This window comes from Onychostruthus taczanowskii, unplaced genomic scaffold (genome assembly GCF_017590055.1).
Source record: "Onychostruthus taczanowskii isolate IOZ18803 unplaced genomic scaffold, ASM1759005v1 scaffold3, whole genome shotgun sequence".
Lineage (NCBI taxonomy): Eukaryota > Metazoa > Chordata > Aves > Passeriformes > Passeridae > Onychostruthus > Onychostruthus taczanowskii.
Window position 1 is genome coordinate 10,405,305 of NW_024500349.1, and position 12,927 is coordinate 10,418,231.

General features: G+C 37.1%; 1 protein-coding gene across 4 annotated transcripts in view; it reads left to right on the forward strand.

The window, feature by feature from the left end:
• Positions 1 to 12,927, forward strand: part of WAC (WW domain containing adaptor with coiled-coil) — a 57,335-nt gene that overhangs the window by 15,088 nt on the left and 29,320 nt on the right. For all 4 annotated transcript variants that reach the window (XM_041408886.1, XM_041408884.1, XM_041408885.1 and 1 more), the window contains exons 4-7: positions 4,663 to 4,769; positions 5,524 to 5,639; positions 6,215 to 6,327; positions 7,839 to 8,147. In XM_041408886.1, coding sequence (XP_041264820.1) covers positions 4,663 to 4,769; positions 5,524 to 5,639; positions 6,215 to 6,327; positions 7,839 to 8,147 — 645 coding nt within the window. The remainder of the gene's footprint in view (positions 1 to 4,662; positions 4,770 to 5,523; positions 5,640 to 6,214; positions 6,328 to 7,838; positions 8,148 to 12,927) is intronic.

The following is a 12,927-nucleotide window of genomic DNA, read 5'->3' on the forward strand; positions in this document are numbered from 1 at the left end:
TCTACACTGACACTTTTTAATATGAACAAAATGAGAGTGAGGATATTGGCAAGGTATTTTTGTGGCTGAAAAGAAAACATGAATGCTCTATCAGCAATGAGCTGTGTAAAGTTAACTGTCATGTGGTACAACAGTACATATACTGCAACTCTAATGTCTCTCTGTTCCAACTTGTGCATTTCAGTAGAAGATTTTATGATTCTGATACTATATGATGTTATGAACCAAAAAAGAGTAAATTAGGCTAAGATACTTGAAGGATGGTGGATAATGCACAGTCAAGTATGAGATTATTCTAATCAAGTGGCAAGTAAATTTCATCCACCTAAATGGTTTCAGGTGGATGTTGTAATTGCCAGTATAGGTCTACAGGTTTTGGAAAGGAAGGAGTTTTGGTTTGGTCTTGAAGATGGCAGGGGAGAAGGGTGCTTTATTAGAGCAGTCTGATCTTTACTTAAATCAAAATTTGAACTTTTTATACCTTCAGAATTGAAGTGATGTTAATGGAGATGCTAATTAAGTGTGATAATTGCTAGAGAAAGTTGACTGTATTGCAAAATGTAGTATTCTTATTTCAGCCTATGTTAAATCAGTTTTTCAAATCCAGGATAGTTTTGAGCCCTTGCTGCAGTTCGAAGTGTCTTGGATTCAGCGCTTGGGATGTGGAGAAAACTTAGAAAAACATTAAAAGGAGTCCTAGTTTAACAGAATCTCAAATCTGTAGTAGGCATGAAGTCAATTTTGAATTGGTTCCCAGACCCTTGCTCTTTGTACTTTCTGCATTAGTGCAGAATTGATTTTCATGCATTAGTAAGGAAGATGTGATTTTTGTTGGAAAGACTAGAAGATAGCTGTGATATTTTAACCTTGACTCTGATATGCCCTGTGACTTGTTAATCACTAGGGAAGACTTGCTCACACAGTTGCACCACCACAGTTTTATATAACTGTAGGGCTGATGCCCTTGTTGGCCATCTTCCAGTTAGGAGTAGCTCTTTCCAGCTTCAGCTGCTTTCAAAATAATGATTAAACTGAGGAAATTCACTGTGATTGTGCAGTAAACATTTCCATGGGGAATTCTGAAACTGAATTGGAGTATTTATAACACAATATGAATTTCCTTATGGTGCATCAAAGATATATAACAGCAATTGCTAAATTTGAAAATACGCTGATAAGGAGTGCAAAACCAAGTCTTTGTTCCTCTTTCCTGAGGAAGGTGTAGCTAGTAAGGAATGTCTAACTGTAAGAGCAAAAGGTGAGAATTTGCCACGAGACACTGTCTCAAGGGACAGTTGTATGCTCTCTACCTTATCAGGCCTGTTTTTTGGGTATGGACTACTCTTGGTGATCCTGTTATCATCTTCTGCTTTGCCGGGCATGCAGCTGGGAGATGCAGAGCTGGTGACAAGTCAGAGCCACCATAAAATGACTTGTGGTTAGGCTTTGCAAATTATCATTCAAGTGAGGGGAACCCTCTTGTTTTTAGAGGTAGACCTCTGCTTGTGGGTTGCTTTCTGGCCTTTTAAACGTCCTCAACAACTTTCCCAGACAACTTGATCTGGCACCACTTGCTTGGCTGGATTGTCAGATTCCTAGGTGACAGCTGTCCATGGATTTAACCACATACTAGAGCCTTGCTGTCTCAGTATAAAAAGGTAATTTGGTAATATGGTTGTCATGTATACATACATTGTTTAAGCCCTTAACTTGTTTGAAGTGCCTAAAGTTCTTGTTCTCCAGAGTGTCATCCACTTCAGTCTTGTAAGCTTTCCAACAGCAAACAGCAGTTCAGCAGTCCTTTTGTATGCTCATTCCTGAAGTTTGCATACAGATCCAAACATAAAGTGGTATTATGTGTAAAACAGAACAGGGGTCTGGGCGGTGAACCCACACCTGCAGTTACCCTGCACATCAGCACGCATTTATGGCCGGCCCTGCAAAGGCCCACGTCGCTTGTCCTGGTGACAGGAGGCAGTCGGCATTGCTGGAGCAGCCACGATGAGTTTTTATGCAGCTGAGGCCAGCTCAGGTAGGACAGGATTCCTGCTGGATGGAGCATGTGGGTGGACTGTCCTGTCCGGGAGGACTGCAGCTCAGAGAGGCCCAGGGGCCCCTTTTGAAGAATGTGTGCACACTAGTGTTGGCCTATCTGGGCCAGCTGGAGGTGGGTGTGACTTGCTGCAGCTGCTCTGATACTCCTGCAGAGAGCTTGGTGACTCAATGCTGGGGCTGGGCACAGTGTGGAATGGGGGCGTGCTGCTGAGCTGATACACCGTGTGGGGTTTCAAAGTCTGTACAGTGAATTTGTGTGGTTTGTTTATGGGCTGGATAGAATTGGCTCCACAGTATTTTATTGATGGAATAGGTATGTTGTTGGCTCTTTCTCATGTTTGGGAAATGCCTGTTAGATTAGAATCACGGTGTGGTGTATTTACACCAATACAGTATTTAAAAATCACCATGTACATCTTGAGCATGCTGAACAAAATGTGGTGATAGTGCAGCTGTGGTACAGGATGAATTAATTAACAGGTAAATTAAATGCATTGGTGCTTTCTGATGTTTTGAAGGTACTGTTCAAACAAAGGCATCTGGTAAATTTTCATCTCTTTTTTTCCCTTGAAAAAGGGAGATTATTTTACCTCTTAGCAGAAATTAATTAGAATATGTCTATGTTGAACAACCTACACACAAGAAATTTTAATTATTTTTACCTCGGTAGAAAGACATAGTTAATAAATACTAAAAGAATGACTAATACAAAAATATTAAGCAGTTATTTCACTACATGATCAGTGTCTAAAAAAATTGAGCCTGTTGGTGTAACTGTGGAGTACAGCCTTGTAATTATGATACACTGCTTATATCTTGGGGAGAATCAAATGCATATATAAATGGGGCTTTGTTGTTTTTGTTAGGCATGTGCATCACATGTGTGTCATGGTTGTAATTATTGCTTTCACAAGCCTAACTTGACCCCATGCTAAGTCATTCTGCCCGGCCCTGAGCATGCAAGATTACTTTTGGTGTAGAATTATGGTCTAGCTTTTGAAAAACTGTATTTGAGTATGAGACTTGCTCTGTTATCCTTACTTTTTTCCCCTTATATCTTTACAGAGAATAACATGCAATTTTAGCCAAAATAGTGTAGGGAAAGGTTTTGAGGTAGTGCTGGTTCAGGTTGCAGTAACTCATGTTTGTGCAAACTGACTTTTAACCTTTGTAGGATACTAAATAGTTTGGTGGTGGTGTATCTCTTTTTGCTTTTGTGATGGACTGTCTTTCTAACCTGCAGGGTTAAAGGTGGGGAGAAAGAAGTTTGAAATAGCAATTTTGTCACTGCTTGTGTAGTTAGAAGGCTCAGAAGACAGAATTTGCATTATAATAGCTCTCATTTTGCACCATACTGTGTCATTTAGTCGTGTTCTGTGTGTGTAGCTCTCGGAAGACTTGGAAACAATTATTTTTTTATTACTCCATTCACTCCTATATGTCAGTCCTTTACTGTTCTTTATTGTAATTGCCCATAAGATAAAGTCTTTGCCATTTTCAAATTACTTTGACTTCTTATTTACTATGAATACTAGATTGCTGTACAACTTGTGAAGCTAGTGGTACTTCATGTAGTACCCCTGGGTATTGAGAAATTTCTCAGTAGGAAAAGTAAAAGATGGGAGAGTGTTACATTTGCAATATCTTGGGTTTTCTCTGAAACATGTAAGAAAATGACTTAGTTTGGTGACGATTTATGTGAACACTTGGAACTTTAAAAAAACCCAATCAAGAATAATGGAAGGGTTTTTACTTGCTTAGAAATTTTAGACAAATAGGAGGCCTTAAGAGCAGCAAATTTAAAAGGAGGTTGCAGTGTGGTTATCCTTGTTTAATTGTAGATGGAACTGTTCAGGTGACTTGAGCTTAGGCACAAATACAGATCTAAAAGTTGATGAGGATTATCTCATTTCTTGTTTCGGCTGTTCAAGTGTTTTCACATTGAGGAAAACCAAGTTGCCTTGAAGAGTAGTTGGTAGGGAGGCCAGAAGCAGGTGGCCATTTGGGAGCTGCTGCTTTTGATGTTCTAAATGCCAGTACCTTTATTACAGAGACTGAGGTGCAGGAAAATTTAGTCTGCTCAGTGTGCATAAACAGAAATAGTTGCCTAGAACTAATAACAATTAGTCTCAAAAGAAAACAACGGTTTTAAGGAAACAGCGTTGATTGCTTCAGTAAACTTAAAACTTGATTTTATGCATCTAACCATATAGGCTGTTGATAAGCCTATTTAAATTTTCCGATTTAATGTTGAGGAGAAAATGTCTGTTAATTTCTGAATTGGCATGTTAGGACTCTTAAAAGCATCGAAATTATAAAGGCTGTTTGTTCACTAGTGATGGAATAAAGTTTGAGAGTTAGACCAGTGAAAGGATGTACTGCATTACTCCAGTTATAAAATCAAAGTGCGTTTTATCCTGTGTGAAAAAGAAATGTGCATGTGGTCTCTTGAAATACTTCTCGATCTGAACTATGCTTCACTTGGCTGTGATCCAGGTTTTGGACAACTTTCCTTCTCCCTTTCCCTCTTCTTTGCCCTTCCACCTCCTTAGAATGCAGATGGTTGATTTCTTTGAAATCTTACATGGTCTTTCTCTTTTCTTTCAGGGACCAGTTACTCTCCACAGGAAAACTCACACAACCACAGTGCTCTTCATAGTTCAAATTCCCATTCTTCTAATCCCAGCAATAATCCAGGCAAAACTTCAGATGCAGTGAGTATTTGTGATTGATTTTTATCAATGTGTTGCCCTGTCCATACACACCATATTTTCATAATTTTGTCTAAGACAGGCAGCATATACATTGTGCTTGAGTTTTCCAACATCAGTGTTTATTTTATAAACAGTGTGTAAACCCAACCTGCAGTTGTTACATGTTTTAAAACTATTCCAATTGGTAATCATTAGAGCTTTGTGTTACCTGTCATTAATTTTAAAATACTAGATTGTTTAAATGACATAGATACAGAAATATTTTCCATTAACTTTGTGGTAAATCCAGAGCAGACAGTGTGATTTTACTTATTTGAAATGCATTACGTATTGTGAATTTTAGTCACTTCAGCATCAAAGTTTTAGTAGTTAGAGTGGTGTAAAAATATGCCCAAACCCAAAATTAAAGTAAAGTAAATTTGTGGTCAGTGGAAAAATTTTGGAAAGATAATAATTCTGGGGATGTTGTAAGGTTGAAGGAAACTAATGTTATCAGTATTGACCTTACTGTATCCCACTAAATGTACTACTAGATTTTGTTAAAGGGATTGATGGGAATAAACCAGAGGAAACTATTGCAGAATGCAGCAGGAGGATACTGGTCACGTGTTCAAGCTGTCATTTAGAGGTGGTGGAAGGCAATGATATGGGTACATAAAAGGTGCCATGTAGTTTTAAACACAGTGAAAGCTGTTAAATTTGTACATCAAAACTCTCAAGTAGTCTTTTGTCCAACACTGTTTGTATTTTAAAGGCTTATGATTCTGCGGATGATTGGTCTGAACACATCAGCTCTTCAGGCAAAAAATACTACTACAACTGCCGAACAGAAGTTTCCCAGTGGGAAAAACCAAAAGAGTGGCTGGAAAGGTATATGGTTTTATTTGTTTTAATTGTATAAAGAACAAATATTCTTAGGAACATTTCAGAGCACTTGAGCTTATCTAATAGATTACTGCTATAAAAGATTGTGCTCTAAGTCTGCTGTGTTCCTACCCTTACCATGACCTCTGGCACCTCTTTTATCCCTTGACAATCCAGAGCCTGAGAGGGAGGTATGGTTGGTTTGTGTGGAGATGATTTATTGGGGAGGATTTTGTTGTTCCGTTGCTTGGTTGGTTGGTTTGGTTTTTGTCTTGTTCTGGGGTTTATTTGTTTGTTTCCGTTGGATTTTTGTTTTGGTTTTCTGGGTCAGTGTTGTACTTAATGTTTTGTTTCAGGATGGGTTTTTTGGGTGGTTTTTTTTTTGGACAAGATTAGTAAGCTGAATTGGTATATTGTGGGCTTCAGCAAGCATGCATGTAAGGAAGCAGTGGCTGAAGTTTGCTAACCCCCCCTGTAGCAGCAAGCTCTTAACAGTTTAATTTATCTCATGTAACTTAGAAAGACTGTTTTATTATTAAATAATGTACGTTTTTACCTGACTTCTGTTTTGTTTTTTTCAGAGAGCAGAGACAAAAAGAAGCAAGCAAAATGTCAGTTAACAGTTTTCCAAAAGATAGGGATTACAGAAGAGAGGTGATGCAGGCGACAGCTGCCAGTGGGTTTGCCAGTGGAAGTATGTGGTTTTTTTACAGCAATACATTCTTGCTTTGTTTGCATTAATGTTTTCTTTTGCAAACTTCAAAAACTGTAAAAAATCCCTTTCCTTAGCTCTTTTTCTCACCTTTTCATTTATAAAAGCCAAAGTGGGTAGCACAGTTAACTCTCCCAAATGTGGGTTTCTTTAAACAGCTTTACTAGTGCAACATTTGCTTAATGCTTTTCCTTTTTGTGGCTTTTGCTGTCGAGTTTAATTATCTTCATGGATAGTTACTTAAATAACTTGCATAATCTGTAGTTTAGTTGGACTGTTGTGATCATTGAGACCTGCTAATGTCATATTCTGACATTAAAAATAAAGATTTCACATCTAACAATAATAACCTAATTCAATCTATTTTTATATCGTGGTTTTCAAGAGGCTTGTGTGTGTTATCAAGAGCATATTTTTACCTCACCAATACTCTTTGCAAAATCTTCCCTGGACTATGAATTTCTGCAACTTGGAGATTTTTGTCTTTTTTTTTTTTTTTTTTTTTTTTTTTTTTTTTTCAACTCTTTTTTTTTTCTTGGTTTTTTTGGTGTGTTTTTTTTTTTTTTTTTTTTTTTTTTTTTTTTACCTAGCTTTAATCTTTGTCGGCTTTCTTCTGGAAAACAGTTGTACTGTGAGATTCTGTCTGTATGCTGATGTAGTTTGGATAAATTTGTAGTGTAGTTCTCAGGGTAGTTTAAAAGCAGAAGCCAAAGTATTATTCTTCACCCACGCTCTTGGGATTTGACAAGGTGATGTATAAAGGGGTATTTTTCTGTGTACACTGAAACTTGCTGTATATGCTAAAATATACTGGATGCTGCAAAAAGATAGCAGTCATGTATAATGCAGTGAGTATTTGTTTTGTGACAGGTGAAAATGTCAGAATCTATAAAAGAATTACTCTCTGTTTACTTGGTATGTTCACTAAGTAGCATATTTTAGTCTATGATCATGTGACAGATGAGTCATTCATTTAATATATATAAATGCCTTGAATTAACTGTAAATTTGTTGTAGTAGTACTCAAGTGACATGAAGAGGAATTCTTTGAAGGCTAGAATGGCAAACTGTTAAATTATACTTGATGTTCAGGGATTTTGATGAACAAAAGAAAAATGGCATAAATTATCTCTTCACACTAAATACAAGATGGAAATAATAGATCTTGATTTAGATCTTTTTAGGAGACTTCAAAAGTTAACTTGACTGTAACACTCGTTATAAAGCAGCCTTTCATCAAAACACAGTGCTTAACTGGAGCTCTAAATCAAGTAAAGGTCAGAGAAAATGCATTTTGTCAGTGAGTCGAATTAAATTTTGTCTTTTTTGAAGCTGATCTACTTGAAGCGTTTTGTAATCATAAGAAGTTCAATCAGCTCCAGTTGTTGGTGTGCAGCTGTATTAATCAGTTACTGCAATCTTAGACTTGTTTCTAATTTAATCTTTTTTTTTTTTTTTTAATTGCAACGTTACTTGGGGAATCCTGAAAAAAGTGGAAGACAAGCATTCCAGTGACACCAGCAGTATGCTCCCACAGAATATTTTGTCTCAAACAAGCAGGCACAATGACAGAGACTACAGACTGCCAAGAGCAGAGACTCACAGTAGTTCTACTCCAGTACAGCATCCCATCAAAACAGTCGTTCATCCAACTGCTACCCCAAGCACTGTTCCTCCTAGTCCATTTTCTCTACAATCTGATCACCAGCCAAAGAAATCCTTTGATGCTAATGGAGCATCTACTTTATCAAAACTGTCTACATCCACATCTTCCATCCCTGCACAGAAAACAGAGAGAAAAGGTATGTCTAATGAAATTCCCTCTGGTATTCAAGATGATGCATTGCCTTATATTGCTTGTTCAAAGTATATTAGTACTAGAATTTAAAGATTTTTTTCCTTTTTGATTGTGTGTGCTTTTAGAACCTGATTACTGTTTTGATGTGTTTACTTTTCCCCAAACCCAATTTGCTATGTCTTGTACAACTTCAAATTGATGCTGTGATATTTACTATTTAAGGCTTTATTCTGCAAATTAACATTTCAAATGATAATTTGAAATATGTATTTTTGTAGAACATATTTTAATTCTTGTTTTCTCTCTTTTTGTTTTGGATCTTTGCCATTTATTTGAGTTGTCATGTAGTTACACAATTTGAAAGTCATTTTGGACCATTATGTTTTATGAACTGCTGTTATTGTTTGGAATGCCAGTGTCAAACCTTTCAATCAACACAAGCACAGTTCTTACAGAAAGCAGTTTTCTACATTTTTGTAAGAGCTAATCTATTTTGATCTGTGTCTTGAGAAATACTGGATCTTCAATTCTAAATCTGATAGTACGTGTTTCTGTTATCTGATAATACCTGGTAGATACAGTTACAGTCAAGTGAAGATCAGGACTTCACTGTGTGTTGTTTATGACCTCTCAGACCTCTGTCCTTCAGTTAGATTTACTTCATTATTAGGAATGAAGAGCTCAAGAAGATTGTGAGAATGAGATGTGTGTCATTAATGATAGTGTGTTACTTTGGTGTAGTTGAGATTTCAGAGTAGTATTGTGTAAGAAAATTCTATTTAGAGGGCTTTGGGAGGGAGAAAATAATTTTTGGTAATCATGTGTTTTAATTTAAAATATTGTATAATTAATATGTAATTGAGTTCTTTTTTTTGAAAGATGGCTTGTTGCCCTGTCCATACTTGGAAGTTGACCTGGTTAAATAGTTTTAAAAAGAAGACCAAAACAGACTCTGGTCTGACACTAGTCTTGTGCTCTATGTTTGTTTTTGACTCTTCCACTTTTGTTTAAAGAGTTCCAACTTCTACGCAGACTTAAGAGCAGCTGGCCACACAAAATATTCAAACAATAGCACACACTGACAAATACTGTAAGGTAATTGTGCATGTAAAGGAAGTTTTAAGTTTTTTCTTGACACTTTGTGCAATTTTTACATAATCTGAGTCATTAATACTGAGTGTAAACTACAGAGGAACAGGTTATTTTCAGCAAGCTTTTTCCTATTCAACACAGTAAAGCACAAAGTAAGGTGTACTAGTTCAAGTATGGTTCTTGTACTGAGTGCAGTAATTATCTGCTTCAGTTAAGCCTGAATTTTTCTGACTGCAGTTTGATGCACTTGTACACATTACAGTGCAAAACATCTATGTCAAGTGTTCTTTCCTTTAGTGTATCTACTCCATTTCTATATTTAAAATACACTTAACACCCCTCTTGTTATTACTCAATTCTGGCATGTTCTTGATTCCCATTTGGTGTGTGATCAGATTTCATACTGGGTATTCTTTACCTTGCTGCACATCTTCATTAATTGAAGAGATGACTCTTGCAGAAGTTGAAGGAATTTCCCATTTTGACAACTGCTACAGATGTTGGTGGAAAGTTCAAATATTTCTTTCATACAACATTAATTTGAGAACATACAGCTGGGTATAATATTGAAAACAGTCACACGGGGCAGTCTTGTAAATTTTACATTAGAATCCATGGATTGTTCCATATTAAATAGTACACTGAATTTCTGTATTCTTAGATAGGTGTTTTTTTAAATTTTATATGGGTTAAATGAATAGATTCTTTGTAGTAATCATGCCTCATTGATCTGTTTCATGGCACTTGATTGTGAGCAAATTCTGTACTTACTGAGCTTCAGAAAAGGGTCATTTACAGAAAGTTAGTAAATAATTGAAGAGTTAGAATAGGTGAATGTTGGGCTTGAAATTCTTACTGTAGAAAATGTGAGATTTTACGTGTTGCTTTACCTCTTGCACAGAAAGAGAAGAATTCAGTGCGAGTGCTGTAGTGATAAAAGCTCATCAAGCCGTACATTCAGTTGACTTTGCTTTTTCTGGTGAATGTCAGACTGTCTTTTTAAGGATATTAAACCAGTAAATTTTCTGTAGCATTTTACATATTTAATTTTTTTTAAAAAAGGGGAAGAAGCAGTGCTTTGGATGATTTACTGTTACGCATTCTCTCAGGTGTGGCTGTGAACCTGCAGTACTAGAAATACGCAGTTTATAAAATATTTTTTTTATAGCTGTTATACAAATAGAAAATACAGTAATTGTCCTGAGACACTTGGTTCAAACAATCTTCTAAAAGTCTTTGCAGAACTCAAAAATAGTGTGAGAGGTTTATGTTTACAGTAGTAAAGCAAAAAGCCTTTGATCTTCTTTTTCTGTTCACTGTGGGATGGGAGGGACTATGCCATCCCTCTCTCTTTCTAGAAAGAGGTAAAACTATTTTTTTGCCTAAAAAAAATAGGTTGGTCCAAATGACTGAATAATATGTGCAGTAGTCCTTCCTTGAATGAATTCTTGCTTCTTGTGGATGTGTTGCTGGCTGCCTTATGCCAGCATATATGTACTGCTGTTTTAATAGTTCTGATTTCAGTGTGTATTTTTTAAAGCAGTAATAGTTCTGAACAGCAGAACAAGAGAAAAACACAAAACCCAACGACAATGCTTTTTTCAGCTCAATCTCTTTTGCTACAGGGGTATGTTGTAGTCCCACAAGGAGATTGAATAAAATCCCTGGCTGAACTATAGCTCAGCTGTTAGCAGTAGTCCTCTGCCCTCAATGGCTGGCAGTAGTGGAGAGTTCCTGGGGAACTATTTGACCTCTACCCTTTGGTTTGAATGTTCCAGTCAGAATCTGCTGCTTCTGTTTGTGCTCACTGTGAGTGCTTTATGCAGGTAAAGTGTGGGGTTGCTTTTCCTACTTTTTGGCTGCTTTATCTGTAGGGCACATCACATTTTCCTATTTCTAATTCAGAATGAAATGTTGTATTGTCCATATCTTAACAGTGTGTCTGTCTGTAGGATACTGCTTCTCACACCTTTCCTCCAAGTCCCATCAAGGCAGCACTTCTGTTTCTAGTGCAGCAGTACTCTAAAACTTCTATGAGAACACAACAAGCTGGCCAGTGCAGTGCTGGGTGGGTTGTGACTCTGGTGCTTCTTTTCCTTTTCTCACCCTTGTGGTTTTCTTGTAACACTTGCTAGCTTTAGTGGTCAGTTATTAACATTGCTTCTGGTATTGTTGCATCTTCTTTGGCTGAGTTTTGCAGTTTCAAGTATATTACTCAATTCATATGTCGGTTAGAAAAAGTTACACGTGAGAATGTTAGTTTCTTCCAATAGTTTATATTTGTTTGCTGAACATTGCTGTTACATTTATTTTGACAGCAGAGGTAAAATACAAAAAACCTTCAGTTTCAAGATTGGAGTAGACCAAATGTGAGAAATAGGGATTTTTTTTTTCCTTTGTATTTTAGATAATTTGAGTATTTTGAGAATCTAGTTGCTATTGTTACTATAGTTTCATTTGGCCAAATGCATTTACAAAATGCATTGCTTTTAAATATTTACGTATTTTTGTTGTGGCATACAGTCCTTAGTAGATCAGAACTGAACTGTGTAAAACAGATAAATGTGACTGTCAGTGCTCACAGTTTAGTTGGTCGACTGTATCCTCCAGGTGCTTTAGCACAGAAAATGTGTTTGATTCTTAATCATGAGCAGGAAATAAAGCAGTTCTGTTAGCTGTTCTGGGTAGTAGTTTTTTAATCAGTGAAGCAGAGATGAGGTTTATAGGGCAACAGGATACAAATTTCTGAAAATTTTGTAGTACAGTTTTTCTCCCACAGAGAGCACACTGAGAGGACTAGTGCCTAATAGTTGCTAGCAGTGCAAAGATAACAGCTCAAGCTCACAAGAGGGTGAGGTAATGTTTTAGTGTTGCTTCCAAAGGACTTGGATGCATTTGTTTTGTTCTAAATGGGATAAAAATTAATATCAGTAGTAAAAGCTGTAGGAACACTCAAAGGATCATTTTAATAATTTAGGAATCATCTAGTCAACAGTAGTTGGTAGTTTCCATGTCACTGAAAATAAGTCTTTGTTGCTATAAATCAGAGTAAGAACAAGCTAATATAGAGCATTAATTTAAAGCTAGTCATGCAGGGAATACAAGTATGTTAGCTGTTAGAAAGAGGGCTGTGAAGGAGAGTCCTTTCTTCACAAAAAAGGCATTTCCCAGTTCTGTTCTTTTTTCCACATCCAGTTCTCTATCACGCTCATGTGCGTGATGAGCTCGGCACAGCCTGGTCAAGAGGGAGAGCAAGCGAGTGACAGGTGCTCACAGCACAGACACAGGCGGGTGGCAGCAGCACAGCCGAGCTGTGCGACTGTCGGTGTCAAAGCTCTGCGCTGAAGCAGAGTAGCTGAACAGTCAGAAGGCTTCTGTTTCCACCCCCTTGCACTCAGGCTGGTAGGCTCAGGGTTGCCTTTCAGAGTGTCAGTCCTAGCAGATCAGCTGTTTGCTCAGGTGCAAAAATTCTTGTCATAACAGGCAGAGATTGGTGATGGCAAGATTCTGTAGCATGTTTATGTATTGACTCAAACTGAGAAGCTAAGGATGCTTAGAAAAAAACCTGAGGATCATTTTGGTGCGACTGCTGAAAATGATGTGGTTTTTGGTTTTTTTCTGAAATGATTGTTTGGCCATGTTATTGAAAAATTCCCGCCACTTGTAAGCATCAGACCAGGATGTTCCCATTC